Raw genomic sequence first — 24,043 nt, 5'->3', positions numbered from 1 at the left:
CAGCGGGATAAACTAAACATTGCCGTTTTTACCACTAGGACTTTCAACCCATAACAAAGGCTTTCTTGTAATTGTGTTTTTTTAACATAATAAAACGATACCTCAACAGATTTCATGTGAGTAAGACGAAACGATCAGTTTGGAAAAAATCTTACACGTGACCCCTCATGTCCATGTAACACGTGACCCCTTCATGTCCATGTAACACGTGACCCATCCATGTCAATGATACACGTGACCCCTTCATGTCCATGTAACAAGTGACCCCTTCATGTCCATGTAACACGTGACCCCTTCATGTCCATGTAACAAGTGACCCCTTCATGTCCATGTAACACGTGACCCCTTCATGTCAATGATACACGTGACCCATTCATGTCCATGTAACAAGTAACCCCTTCATGTCCATGTAACAAGTGACCCCTTCATGTCCATGTAACACGTGACCCCTTCATGTCCATGTAACAAGTGACCCCTTCATGTCCATGTAACACGTGACCCCTTCATGTCCATGTAACAAGTGACCCCTTCATGCCCATGTAACAAGTAACCCCTTCATGTCCATGTAACAAGTGACCCCTTCATGTCCATGTAACACGTGACCCCTTCATGTCAATGATACACGTGACCCCTCCATGTCCATGTAACAAGTGACCCCTTCATGTCCATGTAACACGTGACCCCTTCATGTCCATGTAACACGTGACCCCTTCATGTCCATGTAACACGTGACCCATCCATGTCCATGTAACACGTGACCCCTTCATGTCCATGTAACACGTGACCCCTCCATGCCCATGTAACACGTGACCCTTTATGTCTATGTAACACGTGACCCCTCCATGTCCATGTAACACGTGACCCCTTCATGTCCATGTAACAAGTGACCCATGCATGTCCATGTAACACGTGACCCCTTCATGTCAATGATACACGTGACCCCTTCATGTCCATGTTACACGTGACCCCTTCATGTTCATGTTACACGTGATCCCTTCATGTCCATGCTACACGTGACCCCTCCATGCACATGTAACAAGTGACCCCTTCATGTCCATGTAACACGTGACCCCTTCATGTCAATGATACACGTGACCCCTCCATGTCCATGTTACAAGTGACCCCTTCATGTCCATGTTACACGTGACCCATCCATGTCCATGTAACACGTGACCCCTTCATGTCCATGTAACACGTGACCCCTTCATGTCCATGTTACACGTGACCCCTTCATGTCCATGTTACACGTGACCCCTTCATGCCCATGTTACACATGACCCCTTCATGTCAATGATACACGTGACCCATCCATGTCCATGTAACAAGTGACCCCTTCATGTCCATATAACACGTGACCCCTTCATGCCCATGTTACACATGACCCCTTCATGTCAATGATACACGTGACCCCTTCATGTCTATGTTACACGTGACCCCTTCATGTCCATGTTACACGTGACCCTTTCATGCCCATGTTACACGTGACCCCCTCATGTCAATGATACACGTGACCCCTCCATTTCAATGATACACGTGACCCCATCATGTTCATGTTACACGTGATCCCTTCATGTCCATGCTACACGTGACCCCTCCATGCACATGTTACACACCGTTATAAACACAAATCGTTTTGACTACGCTCCACTCGTTTTTTATGATTATATGAAGCGTCTGTAGAAATTCTTCATGTTGGTGGTCTGACATCAAGCTAATTGGTGCCTCTCCCCTCCCTGTACTCCGCTGTTTACCTACTATAGACGATTTCCGGATGTCACTATAGAGAAACCTTAGACTACAACATATGATTTAGGATATCGGAAAACATTTAAAAGTATTCCTCATGTATGTCTCCATTTCCAATATATCCGGTTTATTTGTGTATCATTAGCGAACGTGAAGTCTAGACAACTTACAATACTTACACTGAGGTCTTAGAACTACATGTATATAACGTAAATGATATTTCTGTGAAAACGCTATCGGAAACCGGCTTAGTTGGCAAAGTGGTCGTCATTTCGATGATTTCCGCATACTCGTTGGGTAGACTGCTCTCGCATGATGATATTGATAATAGTAAAAGACGTTTCATGACAATACAATTTTACAGTCCCTATATTTTAAAAGTACACAATTAGAGAAGTGCGTAATCATGTCCGTCCCCGTAAAACACAAGTGATATGGAACTCCAGAATACATGTTCCGGTACCTACTGGTTTCTTTGTGGTGTGACGCCCACCAGTACTATAATCGTAACGAACATTTTACTTTAACTACAGTACGAATGATCTCCGCTCTCCTTCCTTCCAACTTATACATAAAATGTCTCTCGGTAAGGCTATTTAAAATAAAGCGTCGTCCTATAGCAATTCACACAAACCTAAGTCGCCATTACGTTATTTGTCTTTCTCGAGCCACGTGGTTTCGTGTGATTGGCTGATATCTAAGTGTGCGCGCGAAATATCGGCTTCAAATATGTCTAGCACCAATTCTGGTTTAAAAAAGACGTTGACTGGAATTCATAGTAGGTTGGGCTACTTTACTCAAAATCACAGTTTCGGAGATTTTTTTGAAAATAAATAACACCAAACATATAATCATATGCAATTTTTCCTTTGTGCAAAGTATAACGTTTCCTATTGTGTATTAATCGACATCGACATTGCTTTATGCTGAAAACTAGCATTTAGATAGTTTAGGAAGGCGGACACTGCTGGATTTTTGTCGAAGTCAATTCGGCCTCCGCCTCATTGTTCTCGAGTTTTTTGTCCAGGTTCAACAAGAACAAGAGTTTTAATTGACAAGTTAAACGAAAGTGGCTTTTGAGAAAATTCATTGTTTAAAATTTGAAAAAAAATGCACAGACAAAACTAGAAAAAAAAACAATAATGCTTTGATTTTCGTTTCAAATATTCCACTCCATTGCTAATTGTTGTGCAATAAGTTTTCTTCTCCTCATATTCAAACATATAAAGAAGAGCATTGAATTCAAGACAAGTACAGCACGGCAATATCTTCTCCTGAGCGAAGTCGTAACAAAAGGCTGACCTAGTCGTGTTAAGCGATTTACTTGAGATACAATGTATAAGCGACATTTGATCTCCAGAGCCCCGATCCATGGACGAGGTATGGCTCCCAGACAATCGAACTACGTGACAACGACTTCAGGCATTAAGTGGAATATTCAAACAGAAATAAACTGCTCGCTGCGAATTGATACCTACACATATTGTTACACGATTTTAAGACCACATATTCTTTTCTTGCTTTTTATACGCCTTATATTGTTAGCAAATCGCATTATTTCACAATGAAATCCAAATTTACTGTTAAATAAAAGTTTATGGGCTATAAAATCCACGAGCGAGATGATTCCACATCTGTGGAACTTGCAGTAAGTGTCGTATAGTTATAAAGGATTGGCTTACCTGGAATTTCTCATAATTTAGGAACTTTAAAGTTTATATGAGGATTTTCCCTTTTGGTTATTTCACGGACAACGTTCATTCTTGACTTTATGATAATGTGACATTTCGCTGTGTAGCGATATTCTCCATTTTGACAGTATATCTTCAACAGGTGTCATGATGACCTCATAAACCCACGGAAACCTTTTTTAACTTGAATAGGTTTGGTTAGCATACTCTATAGAATCCAAAAATAACATTATAAGCACGGCTCTTATGTGGTTTTATTGAAAATAAAACTTCACATTAAACTACACAGATTTTTATTTTGTTCAAATATTCAGCCTCTTCCTTTTACAGAATATAAATACTTTGACGACTTCATTTTGATTTTACTTCTAAAGATTCCTATTTTGGGTTGTGATAGTTCAGTCGGTTAGAGCGCGGCCTATGTTACCTCGGGTGTAGGTCCGAAGTGTGTGGTTCGATACTCCCTGCCGGTGGCGGTTTGTTTCTCTGGAAGCTGCGAAACGGACCGGTCTGGAATGTCGTGATTGAGTCCGAAGGCAAGACGCTTTACCCTTATTGCTCTGGATGGCATACTGTACACAGGCAAAATGTCTTCATGTCAGTTTGACCTGAAAAAATATTGACCTGAAATTGACCTGAATTTGACTTGAAAATGACCTGAAATTGAGGTCAATTTCACATGAAGAAATTTTCAGGTCAATTTCAGGTCAATTTCAGGTCAATTTCTTGACATGAATTGACTAGTCTGCTCTTTTCAGGTCAATTTGACATGAGAATCTTGACCTGAAATTGACCTGAATTTGACCTGAATTGACATGAAGACATTTTGCCTATGTATGCTATTCACTGAGGTAGTCACTAACTACTACAATAATACCTCGCCTTGAAATGACCCTGGCTGTAAACCCTGCATGCAAAACCTTAAGATTTAAATATTCACTGTACACTGTAGTTTGGCCGATATATATATGTAATTTTGTCTCTTCGATATGTCACCCATGAAAAACCGACAAGCGAAATAACGAGTATAAACGAAAATGTGCCAATGCAAAATCACTTATACAAATCTAAAATAACGACCTGGTATATCTTGCCCTTTTCTTCATCATTATTTCGCTGCGAAATTGCGATAATCTCCATGCCGTTAACAAACTGAAATTACCGCATATTGGACAACAGAACGATTACGGTCGCTATTTTGTCCAACGGGGCGTTAGAACGCCAAGAATATTTTTTTCCTGCGAAAGGGCAATGTCGCATACAATGTTCCTCAGCAAGATATCTCGTGGTTTTTAATTGTTTAAAGGCGTTTTGAAAACAAAACCACTTCATTTTTTATGATATCGGTTACAATGTAACCAGTTTTCAAACACATAAACGTGTTGAGATTAGCCTATTCCGTCTTAACCCCTTGTAATCTCGGCATTTATGGCCAATTCGTTAACCCGAATATTTACCTTTCTGATAGATATACATAATGTTTTAATGTTGTTTATAGCCGCCATTTGGAGAGGCATTAGCAGTGTATATGATGGCATTTTTATAGTTATATAATATATATAATCCAACAATCAATTTCATGTTACTCGTTTGATAAATAATTTCAATTCTTTGTTTCATAATGGAATCAATAAACTCGGTTAATATATTTTATATTATATGAACACTCCTATAGAAAAATAAGATATTCCCGACGATCTAAACTGACATCGGAGTTCAAGGCCATTTAAGTTATGATTTATAAATATATTAGGTATATATACATGTATATTTATGGTATAAACGTTTTGGCAGGTTTAGTACCTGGATGGTTTACACAGTATGTCTTAACATATTGTCAGTGTTGTAATACCTAGATCGTAAATCATGACGCTTATAAATCAGAAGACATAAAATCGTACGACTTTATATTGTGGATCAAAATATTTTCAGCGCAAAAAGGAATAAATCTCTGTTTACCGTATCATAAAAACGGCCAGAAAGTATTTATCCACTTAAAATAATTTCAAATTTTCTTAAGCGATGGATTAATATTTTATATTAGATTTATGGGTTGACCTTTATACACTTACAATTACCGGTACTGCTGACATTAGAATGTTGCTCAAATGTAACACTAGTACATATGCTCCGGCTAGATACGTTATCTGAGTTCATTCAAGTACTCATTTCTAGCTTTATTCGTGGGATGAAATTTAATATTTTGTAAAGTACATTGTACGTAAGTGGTTAGTAAGTTATCTACCTCGACATCTAATTGTTAATAATATATTGTGTGGAGTGACTGAGTTAATCTCAGGGTTATCAGTTCAAATCAAATGAGTACAATCATTCTTTTTATGCAGACAAGTAAAATAGTATGGGGCCTAAAACCGAACCTTAAAGAACACTTGTTTTTATTCTAAATACATCTGACACTCCTAAACTTTTATTCAGATCCACCAGGCGTTATTATTATCATTTTTGATAAATGGTAAATTAATTCTTACACATTTCTATTAAATCAAATGCGTAAGGGACCATAGTGATGCCGTCCGAAAGTATAATGTGTTGGCTGGCTTTCTCGCCTCGTGATTAGCCAGAGTTATTTTGAGGTGGGGTCTCCTTTTAGTTGTTGGTGACTAGCTCACTAAACAACACACGGAAGTCCTGTCGTATGCCATCCAGACCAATTATGGTAAATTGTCTTGCCAAGGATACGACCACGACAATACAGAACGGCCCGTTTTTCAGTTTCGCGAAAAACTCTGACAAGATGTATGATGTACCATAACAACAGTTATCCTGTCATAGTCCAGATTACATGATAACGACCAATCATCTTGTGTATTGTTTATGCTATAAAATTGATCACAAATTACAATCACTACAACCTCACACAGAAGCAGAGAAATGCATACTTCGGAATTGAAGGCAAAAATATATTTGTGTTGTCTTCGGGAAACGCTTTTACATGTTCACAGTATTGTCCTGCTGAGAAAACAATAACGGGTAGGTACAATAACAAGTACACTAAAACAGCAAACTTCCGATGACATTAAAAACTAAAGGGACCTTTGTGTTTTGTTTTTCGTTTTTTCTATTTTTCATTTACTTTTTATTCAACCAATAATCTTGATCGAGTCTTCAGTGCCTGAACACTCCGACTTGGTTTTATTACATCCGGGTATTAACTGATGTATACGTGTCATATTTATGGACTTCCGGTGTTCTCCCGATGAAAGAAATGTCAAAGAAATGTCTTGCACAGAAATCATTGTGAACATTTTGACTTCATGATTTATATTTTGTTTCGTAATTAAAACAACAGTTTTGTTTTTGCAATCAAATTCAATGATTGGACTGGACAGTAAACAGACGATAAGAATTATTTAATCTCGTGAAATTGATTACCTTCTCGTGCAGGAAGCCATTTACACGCATTGAACTTTGATATTTTTAGTTTGATCGGCATCATTAAGACGCTTTGAAATCGGTTGTTTTGTTTCAGGTTCAATATCTGAAAGCTCCGTACGATGTCGTCACATAGCTGGACCGGAAGTCGGGCTTGATTGACAAAGTATAGTGCTGATTACGTGGACTATGTTAAATGGATACTTGGGTTAGTTAAGAAGTTGCTCTTCCCCCGTAAACTGTACTTCAAAGTTGTAGTGTTGAATCAATTTAATTAACCGGGATATATTTCAGGTAAACAGTACTGAAATGAATTTCAATGTCTCGCTCCGTGTAACATATCATCGTTGATTGAGTGTACACAAAGCCAGTCACTCTCAGAGTTAATGTATAGATACAATCACCCAGACATTAGTTATAGTTGAATACGAAAACAAGATTGAATCATAGGACAGCAATACATTCCACCCACAAGAACTGTCTATATGTAAATATATACAATCAACTACTTGGTAGCAAATCAGGTGTGTTCATCAGATGTGTTCATCAGGTGTGTTCAAAATCCCAGAAAACAAGCGTGCATGCACGCTCAGGTAGTCTCTGATTTAAAATCAATTCTTCGCACTTTAATCTATTTTAGCCGGTATATAAATTTACACATTTTATGTAAGAAGAAAAGCAATAAATTACAAATATTCTGATTAAATAAAAAATATTAACTATATAATAGTGCGTTCTGTGTTATTGATACATTTAAATTTCTGTTTGATGTTTGTTTTGCATATATAATTGAACAAAATGTTCAGGCCTATTAGATTACTAATTTAATGCTATGATCATATATTTTCAGCTTTATATCTTGTTCGCCACATCTGCGCCGAGTCGGTCATTGTTTCTGTAATTTTATAGGGCCGTTGAGGATTGTCTCGATGGAAGTTTTTGCTTGAATGACGGGTTTTTTTCCGCTGGAGCGTCCGGAAAACAGCCAAGAATACGTAATGGTTATTTCCATAGATGATGAAGACCTCAATTATAGATTATACATCGCTGACAGCATATAAACTGCTTCTCATAAAATGCATAAATTTGCATCCACGGTATAGAAATATTGAATAATATACGTTACGAAATACTGAGGCGGAGTACCGTAGTCTAGAATGTCCTCGGGATGTAATTAATTATTTGTCGGCGATGTAGTGCCATTAAATAAATCCAATTACTTGATTATGTAAGTTGTACAGCTAATTTGAATAACCTCCTCCTCCTCCTCCTTCTACGACCATCGTGAGGGTCCTGCTAGGGACAAAATTTATTACCCCTGGCCTCTAGATCTTTATAATAACTTATCAACAAAAGAGGGGGTTAACCATCGTCGGTACCCACTAGATCCCGTGGGAGCACTGGCACAAACATGTATTTATGCAACATTTATGACCCAAACCAGTAATCTGATTGGTTCCGTATATTATTGCTACGGAAAATGTGACCAATCAGAAACCGAATTTATATGTTCTATGGTTTGTTTCATAGGATGTCAGAAAAATAACAATGCCGGCACATTTGGCGCAGCCATCTGGGTATACTGAGAGATGTGATGACGATATTGGGGGTTATTACCCATGATGCATCATACATGATGGCTGCCCTTCACAAAAACATTCCCCATATACCGTTACCTCCTCCCTCTGTGTGAAGGATCTATCACTTTTAGAAAAAATAGACCCAGAGAAAAGAAAATAACGCCATTGAGTTTTGTTGTACTGGTAGAGGATGTATCATGCTTGCCGGGTTAGTTTTCACGACGTTATTTAAGGAATGAAAATGATTTTGTTTTCATCATACTTGAGGTCATAACAACATTGGCTTCTAGACATATTCTGTGTCGCGTTAGCAGAGTCAAAAGTAAACTAATTCATCAAAATGCACTAATGACATAATATATAAACTTAAACTGAAATTTATGTTATATATATTTCTGATTTAATCAGACAGCTAGCTTCATGTCCTTGACCGGAAGTTGTACTATATTTACATGTAATTGTAAGACATGGACAAAGAGGCAGACATGTCTGCATCTGCCCATTATATACGATATGTTATCATCAATTGCTAATCAAATGTGAAATTTATTCTTTCAATATTAAATTCAACGGATTACACCTTCAGATAGAGTCGACTACTTGCATACAATTTCAGAGGACGCCTCTTAAACTCATGAAGTCATAATGATACATAACGACAATATAAGTTCGGCTGAGAGATTATAAACGATGGTTCAGACAAAACAATGTCAACTGTATGTATAAAGTTGCCCGACATGTCCCGTCATTGTAATGATCATTATTGACGATGCTGCCATGTCGTGGTAGAGTTTTGACAGTAAACAGCCTCGTTTCCGCTGGTGCTCGTGTTCACATAATTGACCATTATGGTCACATATATGACCCCAAGCGAAACGATGCGATAGCTCCTACTGAGCCCTTGAGTGTGATTGTGTCTCGTCCCCATGGTCTCTGTGGAGACATTGTCTGCCTCTGATATTTTCGGATAGACCCGATGACATTTTTTAAAGAAATTCACAATTATGATAGGCGATTGAAGGGAAGCTTCGTATTTCACGCGTGTGAGACCGTTCCAACCGTCACATTGGCAATACTGTCAAGTAATGAAATCTGTCTGGGCAAAATACTAGATTTTTCGTATGAATGATTTTTCGGGGTTTTTCTTTTGCATTGTTTTGTTTTGTTTTTTTGTTGTTTTTTTCGTTTTTTATTTTTTCTTCTTCTTTTAAGTTTTACAGCTTCTCAATCTAACGTCATTCCCTTGGAGAGTACATCAGATTATGTGGGTTTTTTGGGTTTTTTTTTTTGTCCGTTTTCAACAAAATACTATTGGAAATGTCTCACCATTCAAAATAATTCAACGAAAATATAAATGGTCTTTGAAGTCTACTCAAAAATAGAACTGATATCAGATAATAAACTTTCTGAATAATATTTACACGAAAGAATGTGTGTTTCATAAATAGATCGCACGTGGGGAAATAAATAAATTGAATTCTTTTATCTTCTGTAATCTAGTGAGTGTAAATGTTCATAAAATTAATAAACAGATTATACACGGGTCTCACTCTGGACTGATGTACGGATGTTGATGAGTTTATGCGCTAGGCATTCATATTGGCTATTAGCGGCATCTTAAAGACAGTTAAATGTTTAAATGAAAACAACTGAGTCAACGTTATTTTGACTCTTTATCTCTCGCTGAATCAAAGTAATGTTTGACTCTTTACCTCTCACTAATTCAACGTAATGTTGACTCTTTACCTCTCACTAATTCAAGGTAATGTTGACTCTTTACCTCTCACTAATTCAATGTAATGTTGACTCGTTACCTCTCACTAATTCAACGTAATGTTGACTCTTTACCTCTCACTGAATCAACGTAATGTTGACTCTTTACCTCTCATTAATTCAACGTAATGTTGACTCTTTACCTCTCACTAATTCAACGTAATGTTGACTCTATACCTCTCACTAATTCAACGTAATGTTGACTCTTTACCTCTCACTAATTCAACGTAATGTTGACTCTTTACCTCTCATTAATTCAACGTAATGTTGACTCTTTACCTCTCACTAATTCAACGTTATTTTGACTCTTTACCTCTCATTAATTCAACGCAATGTTGACTCTTTACCTCTCACTGAATCAACGTAATGTTGACTCTATACCTCTCACTAATTCAACGTAATGTTGACTCTTTACCTCTCACTAATTCAACGTAATGTTGACTCTTTACCTCTCATTAATTCAACGTAATGTTGACTCTTTACCTCTCACTAATTCAACGTTATTTTGACTCTTTACCTCTCATTAATTCAACGCAATGTTGACTCTTTACCTCTCACTAATTCAACGTAATGTTGACTCTTTACCTCTCACTGAATCAACGTAATGTTGACTCTTTACCTCTCACTAATTCAACGTAATGTTGACTCTTTACCTCTCACCACTGAATCAACGTAATGTTGACTCTTTACCTCTCACTAATTCCATGTAATGTTTGACTCTTTACCTCTCACTAATTCAACTTAATGGTGTCTCTTTACCTCTCACTAATTCAACGCAATGTTGACTCTTTACCTCTCACTAATTCAACTTAATGTTGACTCTTTATATCACTGAATCACCGATACTCTTATCTTTCACCCGGTAGACCGCGATATAGCAGACAACGATAAGATGGTCTGGACATGGCTGATTTTTTTTTCTTCAAGCAGATATCCCTATTATAACATGTAGGGAAAAAAAGAAATAACAAGGTAGATGTAATTTATGTAGCAGTATCATATTTGTATAACAGTTAATGCAATTAAACAAGCGTTTTATTGCTATATTTACATTTAGATATGTTAAACTCTGTCTTCCTTCCATAGATACCTGCTTTGTTTTCACACATCCATGTATGCTCAATTACAATTATAGCATCTTTAAATCAAATTAATTTCTGGGATCAATTCGCAATCCATCCGATACACAGTTCAAAGCCCTGTCGTGATGATGCTCAATATAGCGTCAAAATGACGTCATGATAACGCAATTGTTCTTAATGAGAATCCTCGCTGCGTTTGATTCATCCGAAGCGCAGTTCGAAGCATTTCCGTGACATTGATTAAAGTGATGCGACAATCACGTCATGTGATCTTGACTGCACCTATGGTATGTGCTCAAAGATGCAGCTTCAGATAAGCATTGAGATAATGGAAGACCACGGCGCCAAATGTAAATGTATTGCGTTTAATGCTGTCATATTCTTATCAAATCGTATTGTGGCGTCTCAAACGGAAAAGGTTCCGAGTCAGCCTGACGAGCAGGGAAAATGTTTTCACGAATATTTACAACACATTTTTGTTTTATGATAGATAATTCCTTACGTTCATTTCCACTTTTAAGAGATAGACACAATTTAGAGAGAAAACAAAGACAAATCTCAACGTATCTCATTGCATGAATCTGAAATAAAATGAAATGGAACTGAAGGTTAATAACCTCTATGTATTCACAGATATAGCTATATATACATATCCCATTTGAAAATACTATGCTAATGATGTTGTGCCATAAAACTGTTAACGAAACATTCTGTCCGCCCTTATTACTGCCCAATCATTCCTAATGTGTGTATATACGGCATCATACGCGCGTCTTTGAGCGTAAACATATCAAGGTATGTGGGCATAGATATCGTAAATTAATGTGTTTCTCTTTTCTCTATTTACCAACCTTCCAACGGCAAAGAGAAAATGAGCTCCGCGCTTATGAAGACTTTTGCATATAATCAAATCTTCGTCCCTAAATAATCGACAGGGTTTTTGTATCTGTATTCATTCCTCTCCATGCATCTAATAAGGCTGTTTTAGAAGATCAAAAGGTAACACTCTTAGGTAGAATTCTGCATGTAATACAACCGTTTGTGTTCCCACTTATTCATTATTAGAGACACAAAATTAAAACCAAATCGAATTAGCATGCGCAGAGCTACAAATAAGATTGTTTTGGACAATATTCAAACACCTATCTTTGCACTTTGCACATCGGTTGTTTCGTGTTATTTGTTCTGAATACGGTGTTTTATCCTAGTATATGTACTTCACATCATATACATCATCCAAAAGTCCGTCTTTTTTAGCAGAATCTTTCTTGCATATTTCTGGGTGTTTCCATAATTAGTAATTAAGGAGGCCCGGTGCTTGTATCAAATATTAATAAGTTTCTGATCTTCGAAATTAGATAAGAAAAGACAACTCGTCATTGCCGTTGCTCTGAATTAGATATATATTCCATAAAAGTGCACTTTCCTATACAAAACTTAATAAATTTTTTCGCATTTAAATCTGTGGTAGCAAAAGACATTTTTCACAATAATGAAACCGTTTAAACATTTTTTTCTCTTTTTTTTCTTTTTTCAATAGCACATTTTTTTTATTATTACTGTCATTTTAGAGAATCCCGACCTCGGTTTTTTTTTACCAGTGCCTACATGTTTCCGCGGCTTCAGGCACGATGAAATGCCAAAGTGTTCAGTTTTGGGGGTAAATAAAACATCTATTCTGGTAGCCTAATATCTGGTATCTTGCGATTTTCTAAAGAAGTGAAAAATGGTTTCCCGATGGACATACACACGTGCGATGCATACAAGTAAGGCCGACCAATTGACAAAGTAAAAAATAAATTATCACAGATTTAAATGATGTGCAAATTAATCTGTTTCTAGAGTCCCTTGTGACCCTGGGAATGCTACGTTCAGCCCCGTATCCGGAATAACGTTTCAATTAAAACAAACTGTTCTGCTGTCTTTGAGCAATTCGCCTAGAAAATCGATTTAAATTTAATTCTTCTATTCAATTCGTTTCTTTTTTATAACAATACAATTGCGAGTTCATTTTTAGTGAAGCTACCATCTACAAATAAAAATCACTGACAGTAACGTGTCACAAGGCGGCCCAAGCAAGGGATGGTTTCAAAGTGTCGCGTTATGGTAAAAAAGCAATAAGTTGGTACTATATTCTTGTGTTATCTACGGCGTTCTCACATGGTTCTTTGAAAATTTCAATTTAAGCAAGATTAAATTAACAAAACATTCTGACTGAATTGCATCTCAAGTAATTTCATGTCGATGTTGGTGTTTTAGAGCACATTTTCCCTTTTCTCGTTCCCAGATCCTGTTGTCCTCTACACCGGCTCTTTTGTTTAGTCAGCCTTTTGCTGTATCCTGTGTTGGCACGTTACCAAGCCTCTGTCGTGTCAACCTCGTTCCCAGGCCTTTCCTCGGGTAGACCTCGTTACTAGAGTATGTGTCGTTCTGACTCTGACTCCAAATAAGATTTTACGTCGTATGATCGTTTCAAGTACCTGCGACATGACGACCTCGTTCCCAAAGCATTTTTGTCATGCCTTCCTCGTTACCAGGAGGTGTGTCATGAAGACCTCGTTCCCAAATACCATCCTCGTTACCAGTTCCTGTGTCGTGATGGCCCTTGTTCCCAACTCATTTGTAGTCTCGTCCTCGTGTCCGAGATCCTTGTCCAGTCTTTATCAGATCCAATGGGCTATGTCATACCCGTAAATACCGCAAGGTGCCAACTCCCTCGATATGTGTCTTATAAGTTGTTTGTTTCTGGTGACAGAAACCACCTGACCGTGTTGACCAAATGAAAAAAGATATATATGGCTATAAGTCACGACATTGGACGTAAAATTTCCAACCAAATTGCTATCTATGGACACGACATAAAACCGTGTCCAGTTTTACGAGTTAACCAGGAGTAAATCCTGTCCTAGCCAGACGGATTCCTGCCACAACTGTGCATGTCTAGTAACAATTAAGACGAAGGCGGCTGGTAAACTGTTCTAAAGAATCTTGTGTATATGTAATGAACAATACTTTCTAGACCATAATAGGGGAGTAAACGACATTTTATAAGATAATTCCTAAAGCGCGTGCAATTTTATGAAACAAACAACCTAATTGGTGGAAAAAATATATACAAGGGATTTGATGATTGGATCTTAGCTTTAATGGAGAAAATCAGCTTGGAATACTCGAATGAAATGAAGGGACATGCGGTGCTTTTGAATCAATGATGCTCTCATTTATTTATTTAGATAATAGTTCTTTGCTGTGTCAGAATTGCTCATTTTGTTTAATGCATGTTTGTGTTTGACAGAGCCGATCATTCATTTAATATTAAAGCCGTGCTATGTAATTGATACTGATGTTCTAGACAAGCGCTTAGTTCAGTAATAACGTTATTAGCCCTACCATTCATAGTGTCAACCATCACTTCGGTATGGAGGAAGACTTCGGTAGAATGGTAGCTATGTATAGCGATATGAGGAGAACAGACGGTTCCTAAAATAGCAACTGTGGTATTAGTGTCACCATGCTTCCTTGTTTTCGTTGTCATCGACGGTGGATTGTGCTCGACTCACTGTTGATGTTGATGTCATCGTTGCATGCTGCCACTGCTGTCATTGCCGTCGCCGTCACCGTCATCTTCATTCTTGTCGTCATTGACGGCGGCTTCGATATTCGGTATTCTCTCAAAATCAATAACCATTTTTCAAAAAAAAAAAATTAAAAAAATAAAAAAGACCTAGCGCACGACAAGTCCCTTGAGCATTTTTTTTTTTTTTTTTTGTGCGTTCAAAAGGACTTAGCCTGGTAGTTTATGTCTATATCAATAGGACACGGAATACATAGTCATACATCATGTGTAAAAGTGTCGGCTAGAGACTATCAAAACTAAACTATATTCGCAAACCCCGTACACGTCAGGCATGTTCGATCAATCTAGACCCAACAGGCGTATTAGGTCATACACGTAATGGCCAAAACCGACAATCTTCACATGTAAAATCACACTCGCCCTCATGACCTTGCATGTCAATTTGATGTTATTCTGTACACTTACCGATTGAATAACAATGGAAATCAACGCCATTGTCCGTGCAATGGCTTCTTGATGCTGTTAAAGGTGAGAATTGAACTAATTTAAATATTGATGTACGTGTACATGTACGTCTAGCACGTCCAAGTAATGTCTGTGGCGGTGACACCTGTCTGTCTGGATACAGGTTCTAAGTTATAGAAAGGAAAATCATGTTTATAGATACGTCTTATGAAAAACTTCAGCAGAACTTCGTCATCATGCTGTTGGCTTGTTACCAATACACACTGAGTTTCACATTTCATGTTAGCTTAACCTTTCCTTTGTAAGCATCCATTGTTATAAAAAAAATTCCTAGCAGTGCGTTCCGTTATATTTCAATTTCGATAAACTGATCTACTCTACATAGGGCTACTATAAAACCTCGATACAGTGCCCTTAGGTTACCGCCAAGCTACACCCAGCTCCACTTTCCGTGTCACTATTCACTTTATAAACTACCCTCGCTGTAGCAATATATGTTATATAGTATACTCCGCTTTGTTCCGATAAGGTCGTTTTAAACTGTGACGTAACACATGACTCTAGGTCCAGATCAATTTCTCCCATGGTTCCTTGCGCAAGCTTGAGGGGATCACAATGGGAAATATTGGTTCCAGGGACTACCATGGTCATGGAAGACGATGCATATTATCGTTAGTTAAGAGGTTAAGTTCTCCCGATTATTTAAATAGTTGACTTCATCGTGAGCATACCGACAAAGTGATATATTAGGAAAGTAGAAAAGCTGTGGAGACAGCTAAAGGTCGTTAGTTTTTTAAAGTGTATATCAATAGATATTTATTTTTAAGTGTTTTACCGCTGATATATCTTAATGTAATATTGTTGTGTGATACTTTGTCTATTTGTTATCATACTTATATATTTGTTGCAATGATAGCTCGCACGCGCAAATGTTCTTTATTTATTGGTATTCGAAGTTAAATGACATTTCGTGTATCTTGTATCAGCCCAAGTAAGTGTTATCGGGTCGACTAGAAACACGAAACGAAACGAGAGCCCAAGAGATCCTACCATGTTAATCAGAAATTGATTAGATCACGTGCAATTTTTCGAACTCACCTTGAACTGAAATTCTTAATGAAATGTCCAAGAGATCTAAGTGTCACAAATACACTACACATCTGACACTCAATTTAATTTCAATTTCTTCATTAAGTGTTGGCCATATTGTCCATTGGTACATATTATATACACAATCGTGATACTAAGAACTGTACATATAGCCTGTTCTGGGTCTGTGTTATGTCGTAACCGGAACAGGAAGTCCTGATGACAAGGACATTCGTGGCTTATTGCCTCAGGGGGTTTCCCCTCAGACAACGAGAAAACGTGATGTATAATAAACAACCCCCATAAACTAGTCCTCTGAGGAACCAGTCACTTGACTCGAAAACCGCCTCCAGATTTTTCCGAGATCTGTCAGAAATGTGCTCCAGCCCACAGGGACTTGAAAATGTATTACGGTTTTCATGTACAGTGTACCATATTTGGACCTTCCCTAGTCTTTGTATTAAAATTCGGTAAAAGTCTCAATCAGAATGTGCTATACACACACGGGAAGGTCAAAATACATGTAAATTGTAACAGATTCTTAAGTCCCTGTGTTCCAGTCTGCCAAATTGAATATGGGGAACGATGTACTTTTATGTTTCAAGGAATTTCAAGGCAGTTAAAGATGAACAATATGGTGACTTCAAAATTGTTGATGATTATCGTATAGAGTGAAGGAAATTTCAAATCTATCTTAATGCGGTTACAATCATTTGCATCAACTCTGGCAGAAATTGATATTCTTCTTTCTTTAAGTGAAGGGAAATGTATGTATTAAATGTTTGGTGCGTCCCGCTGTTTCATTAAATTGATGTTGTGTGTAATATGTTAACTTCCATCCTGTTGAGTACACCTCTTCTTTTTCCTAATCAGACCTTTGTTCGTAGGTACTGTAGTCACAGCAGATTGTCAAACAACGTAACAATTCACCAGGGCCCAGTTTATCATTATTAGGCTAATCGCAGTTTAACAACAATTGTATAATCCCAATAAAATCTTTTCTGGTAAAACTAACTCAACAACATGTTAAAAATGTTATGAAACTCCAGAACACTCTTCAGTTTCTTCATGATTGCATTTCTTAAAAGAAAATACACACAGGTATTGAGGTAAAATACACACAGGTATTGAGGTAAAATACACACAGGTATTGAGGTAAAATACACACAGGTATTGAGGTAAAATACACACAGGTATTGAGGTAAAATACACACAGGTATTGAGGTAAAATACACATAGGTATTGAGGTAAAATACACATAGGTATTGAGGTAAAATACACACAGGTGTTGAGGTAAAATACACACAAGTATTGAGGTAAAATACACACAGGTATTGAGGTAAAATACACACAGGTATTAAAATAAAGGTAAATGAGATTTTGACTAATCAAGTAACAACGTCAAGGAGACGGATTTACATAAGCACCAAGGACTTGTTTCCGAGCATTCATGTTGCATACATGTATGTACAATTCATGATAATAAGATAAAGTTTAAACTAAGTAACAACTGAACCCAGATGTCTTTTGTATAAAGAAAATAAATGTATAATATTCCTCATCACAGCTGAACACATAGCAGAGAGCAACATGGAGGTTTGTCTTACTCTAGACTCTGATTTGATCTTCCTCGCTGGGGCGAAAACTCAACTAAAGGCTTAAAGTGAGGATAGTTTTCAGAGGACTAGTAAGAAGAAAAAGGTTTATTCATAATGAAAATACATAACTTTAAATTTAGTCGCCTCTTCCGAATCATTCAACTGGGACAGCAGGTAGGTACCAATTATATGCCACATCTGCAGGGCAATAGACAGAAAGAACAGAAAGATCAACTTGCTGTGAAATACAGATAATTTCATTCTAGGTCTCAAATATCTCCTAAACGGATGACAATGGAGTATTCATCCCAATCCTGCAGTTTGGCCACATTAGTCGCCTCTTTCGACACTTGGAGAGATACATTGGGTATCGTATTTCCCCGTTCGTGCACGGCTTTTACGCCTCAATGACCACACGATAAAGTGCAGGTTAAGAATCTAAAGGAGAAGTTTTCTTCAACCCCTTACAGTCGTACCATATATCTTAGTCATGTGAACATTTAAAAAACACAAAGATATCTCTATTTTATCTAAACCTTGTTGATCCCAAAATTGTCTAAACAGGTCCTTTTACGTCACACAACATTGACGACGTAACGAGACTTATAATTGGACAATCATACATGCGCGAGCATGTTTTATTTCTCAACAAACTACGCATGCGAAAATAAAAACAAGCTATTCGAATATGATTCCCACTGGTTTGTTTAGAATTAGCTTTGTTGAGTGGAAAAAAATAGCGTGCATGTGCATACCTAATCGTTAACCGGAGTGACACTGGCAGGGCGTACAGGAAGACCGTCTGTAAACTCAGGAAACTATTGCATCAAAGACCTCACGTGACAACATAATTTTATTATTCATACAGTTGGAATTTGTTTTTGTTATATATTTATTTATTTATTTGGCAGTTCATACGTTGTGAAAGTTTAACCCAATTATTATTTCACTAAATTGTAATATGTACATGTTCGTTAAGAATTAAAATATATGATATGACATATGTCCAATAAATAAAAAGAAATAAGAAAAGACTTGATAGACAGAAGAGGTGATGGGAAGTCATGGGACATGTTTGGGTGATGGAGATGGAGGGGTGATGGGAGATGGGGGGGGGGGGGGGGGGGTGATGGGAGATGGAGGGGTGATGGGAGATGGAGGGGTGATGGGAGATGGACGGGTGATGGGAGATGGACGGGTGATGGGAGATGGACGGGTGATGGGAGATGGAGGGGTGATGGGAGATGGACGGGTGATGGGAGATGGAGGGGTGATGGGGAGATGGACGGGTGATGGGAGATGGAGGGGTGATGGGAGATGGAAGGATGATGGGAGATGAACGGGTGATGGGAGATGGACGGGTGATGGGAGATGGACGGGTGATGGGAGATGGACGGGTGATGGGAGATGGAGGGGTGATGGGAGATGGAAGGATGATGGGAGATGGACGGGTGATGGGAGATGGAAGGATGATGGGAGATGGAGGGATGATGGGAGATGGACGGGTGATGGGAGATGGAGGGGTGATGGGAGATGGAGGGGTGATGGGAGATGGAGGGGTGATGGGAGATGGAGGGGTGATGGGAGATGGACGGGTGATGGGAGATGGACGGGTGATGGGAGATGGGGGGTGATGGGAGATGGACGGGTGATGGGAGATGGATGGGTGATGGGAGATGGAGGGATGATGGGAGGTGAATGGGTGATGGGAGATGGAGGAATGATGGGAGGTGGAGGGGGTGATGGGAGATGGACGGGTGATGGGAGATGGAGGGGTGATGGGAGATGGACGGGTGATGGGAGATGGAGGAGTGATGGGAGGTGGAGGGGTGATGGGAGATGGAGGGGTGATGGGAGATGGAGGGGTGATAGGAGGTGGAGGGGTGATGGGAGATGGAGGGGTGATGGGAGATGGAGGGGTGATGGAGATGGAGGGGTGATGGGTGATGGAGGGGTGATGGGAGATGGGGTGATGGGCGATGGACGGCTGAGGAGGATGGGAGATGGATGGGGTGATGGGAGATGGAGGGGTGATGGGAGATGGAGGGTTGATGGGAGATGGACGGGTGATGGGAGATGGATGGGTGATGGGAGGTGGATGGGTGATGGGAGATGGACGGGTGATGGGAGATGGACGGGTGATGGGAGGTGGATGGGTGATGGAGATTGAGGGGTAATGGGAGATGGAGGGGTGATGGGAGATGGAGGGGTGATGGAGCTGAATTCAACTGATACGGTTCTTTTCAAATTATAACAAAAAACAAATGTTCAATTAAAACACGGACTGTTTATTAAAACGCCCATTGCGGAATGCCTTTACTCCGACCGATCCTGCCCGGTCTTACACGAGCGGAAGTAGACGTGACATAATGGTTAATTATAGATCAATGAAGTGTAACACAGCATGTTAACGATACATAGGAATCTTACAGAGGGTTCGAAATGATTGGATATTTCTGAAAAAATCAAGCTAAAACGACCTTCGCAAATATGTATGTCTTAAAAATGTATCTGAGCCCTGTGAAATATTTCTTCATAATGCACGCACAAATTTCTTAAAAGGGATCCGAAACTGTTAGATATTTATTTTGAATTTTTTTTTTTTTATTCAAATTTTCCTATCGTTTTAACATTGTCATTTCTATAACATTCTTAATTTCCGTCATAAGGTATTTTGATGTATGTGAAATATTATTATTTCGTAAAATCTAAAACAACAAATTGATATCGATGTGAAATTATTTGAGAGTGCAATGCGGAATTAAGTACATTCTGTAGAATAAAGTCTTGTATTACATAGAGTCGGCTTTTGTATGCGCTAAATATGAAGGCTTATTTTTCGAGAAGCTATCTGTATGATGAATCACTTTTAAAGCAAAAGAGACCTCTTTGGCTTAAGATCTTTACTTCTCGTGCTATTACTCTAATTACATGATCAGTAGTATAAGTAGTCTGTTTTTAAGAATCATTCTTATGAATAAGGGTTTATTTTCTTTGTTTATAAGCACGTGCAGATGTATGTGATTTTCTAATCTAACGGTCAATTGTAGCTACACCAGTTTGCAGGTTATGTGGGAATTACGACGTATTTTCATCAAATCGAACGATATTTCAGAAGTCAATAATCAGGAACTATCGTGGCCAAAATTGGCAGCGCACTACACAATGTGGCTACCAGTCCCTAAGTCTTTTTTTATTAAGAATTGATCAGCAAAATTATTATACTAGTTTGAAACTTAGGATAACACATATCCTAGAGACCGGTAAAGCTCAATTTTAGGATTCTAGAGACATGATACCAGTCTATACCCAATGAAGTAGGCGTAGTATTCTTGTGCTTTTACTGTGCTAGGCATTGATTTGGAGTTGTACTGTAATTTATCGAAAAATTGTTCTAGATCTCATCCGAAACACATTTCCCTCGAAGATGAAGTCTGATGTGTTCCGAATGTCACCGACCAATGTATAATCTATTTACGACTTAATTAACGCAGGGCAGCATCAAAGTCACCTACGTAATAAATAAAACAGATCACTCCAGTTTATTTTACGTATGACGGAAATGAAACTTGAAAAACATTTTAATAAATGTTAAATATTGTAAAATATGATGACAACTCTATTTCAGTGTCCCGTTTATGCGCATATTTTGATTCATAATTATTTACAAAGGTAAAATTATTCTTATATATATTTCCAAACATCTGTAATGTATGGTGTGAGGGAGAGTCTATAGTTTTATCACTAATTGAACACTTTATCACCCTATGGGTCAGAACCACAGCTAAATTAAGAAAATGTTTTGCATATTTAATGAGAATTTGCGGTTGATGGACAGTAAAACCATTGTTCGCGGTCGGTCCACTGACGTAAACGCTCCTGTTCTTAGCCGTGTAGACACAATAAATCTCCAGCAGTTTTAGCAGAGACCGTATTTAGATTTTCGAATTTCAGTGGTCAAGATATTACTCTGTCTAGCTCGGTTAGCTTGGCAAATTTCGTTAAAAATGAAATTGAGATGAATCTGTTTATTTTCTAGCAAACCATATAACGTAGAAATGTATGATAAAATTAAGATATAAAGTTTAATTATGTTGTATTCTACACCCAGAATTTTAAAAGGAAATATTTGTTTTCTTATTTAAGCTGACAAACACATGTTATTTATGATAGACTGATACGTATGTTTATACATATAATCTATTGAGAATTGGAAATGAAATGAGAGATAGTTCACTTATGGTACTACACGTAGTTTGATTTTTTTTAAACATATCTTACTTAGAAAACGCAACTGGAATAGAAAAAAAGACAAGGCAACGCCTAATGATTGGTCTCATTCCATATAACACAACCAATGGTATAGACAAACGACCGCAAACGTGATAAGTATAACGTTAACAAAATTAAATTAATTCAAAATTTAATTTTGCAAAATACATCCTGGTTTGATAATTGTACAAAATATATCAAAGTAGATAATTATATTACCTGACACTCCTACCTATACATATATATATATACATTATTCACACCATAATTATCCATTTTTTTTCTTTATAGAACACTTGCTTACTTACTTAAGAAATATTGAATAGAACATGTAGCTACACTTTGTTTGTTTATGTTTTACGGCCCATCGACAACTAGGGTCATTTAGGGCCATGTAGCTACACAAAGCAGTCATGTCAGCCGTAAAAATATTCCTTTTGATCGACACATCTCTTAAGAAAACCTCATTTAAATGGGGTGGGTATATTGGGTGTTTAAGATGTTTGAACATATAACAAGCGTTTTGGTTCCAGTATGTTGCTTGCTTATCATTGTAGGATGCTTCAAACACCATCTGATTCTGATTGGTCAGATTTCGATCTCTACAACCAATCAAATTACCTATTGCGGACTAATCGGAAAACCACTCGGACCTTAGATAGAAAATCTTTAAATGTAGAAAAAATGTATGTATTGAGAGTAGTGGCTTGGACTTCGGGAAAAAAGTGGCTGTATATTCACGATAAATTTTGGACGCATACAGAAGAGTTCTCGAAATTTAACTTGTGAACTGGAACAGAGAGGCAGCTGTTTTTCGATCCATTCGTGACGTCATTCTACCTACAATAGGCCTTTGCACTGTGACATTTCGAGTCTAAGGCAAACAAATACAGGGAAAACTGACTGCTCCCTAGCAAACGTACTTCCGGTAGTTAGCCGAGTATTTCCCCTTCAGACATAGTATCCTATTTTCACGACAGTTAAACGTTAGGACGTGGTGTGTATTCAATTTCTTTCGTATTGTTTCCCTTTCATCCAGCCAGCAATTAGGTTGTTTGTTTACGAATGAGATACTTGTAGCTACAAGCAATTAAATCGACACTGAATGAAGTTACTTAAAACTAAATAATTTTAGTTTTGTTTATAAGAATTATTTCATAACTTGGAATCCATGCTTACTTTTCTCCAAAGATGAACGTCATTTCCGTCACAGGGACGTGACTCACTGATTATGTAATATATACAGAGATACGTACATGTAGGATTGGAAAGCGCTAGTCAAGTCCCTGTGAGGCACGACACATTGGCAAAAGATTGCAACCTGTTCAAAAGCACCAGAAACACTTGATCTCTGTCTAAACACCATGCTTCGTGTCCCAATATTTAAGGTGATGTCTGTCTGAACACCATGTTCTGTGTCCCCATATTTAAGGCGATGTCTAAGCACCATGCTTCGTGTCCCCATATTTAAGGCGATGTCTAAGCACCATGCTTCGTGTCCCCATATTTAAGGCGATGTCTGAACACCATGCTTCGTGTCCCCATATTTAAGTCGATGTCTGTCTGAACACCATGCTTCGTGTCCCCATATTTAAGGCGGTGTCTGTCTGAACACCATGCTTCGTGCCCCATATTAAAGGAACCACAATCACCTGTTTAATACAGGATTATTTGATTCATTAGATGAATCATTGTCCAAATAAGAAAAAATCTCCATCTAATATTTATTAGTTAATCAAGCTGAGATCATACAGGACGACAGCGTACAAGCTGTGGA

The 24,043-nt window shown here is 37.9% G+C and overlaps 1 protein-coding gene across 1 annotated transcript; it reads right to left on the bottom strand.

Annotated features, from left to right (window-relative positions):
- Nucleotides 1-14,839: 14,839 nt before the first annotated feature.
- LOC117333902 (vegetative cell wall protein gp1-like) lies at nt 14,840-23,731 on the bottom strand. Its single transcript, XM_033893320.1, has 3 exons — nt 23,588-23,731; nt 19,173-20,212; nt 14,840-14,933 (listed from the first exon to the last, which is right to left on the bottom strand). Exons 1-3 carry the CDS (start codon nt 23,729-23,731, stop codon nt 14,840-14,842), a joined length of 1,278 nt encoding a protein of 425 aa, XP_033749211.1.
- Nucleotides 23,732-24,043: the final 312 nt, after the last annotated feature.

The sequence above is a fragment of the Pecten maximus genome, chromosome 9 (assembly GCF_902652985.1).
Source record: "Pecten maximus chromosome 9, xPecMax1.1, whole genome shotgun sequence".
Taxonomy (NCBI): Eukaryota; Metazoa; Mollusca; class Bivalvia; order Pectinida; family Pectinidae; genus Pecten; species Pecten maximus.
The sequence above is the reverse complement of the archived record's forward strand: the minus strand, read 5'-3'. Positions and strand labels throughout refer to the sequence as shown.

What these genes read in the sequence shown, in the direction of transcription:
- LOC117333902 (XM_033893320.1), bottom strand. Translation starts at nt 23,731, where the DNA reads ATGGGGACACGAAGCATGGTGCTTAGACATCGCCTTAAATATGGGGAC. An exon ending in TTTCTGGTGCTTTTGAACAG is followed by an intron (nt 20,213 to 23,587) that starts GTTGCAATCTTT and finishes AGTTGAATTCAG; the next exon opens with CTCCATCACCCCTCCATCTC. An exon ending in CCGTCCATCTCCCATCACCC is followed by an intron (nt 14,934 to 19,172) that starts GTCCATCTCCCA and finishes TGATTTTGAGAG; the next exon opens with AATACCGAATATCGAAGCCG.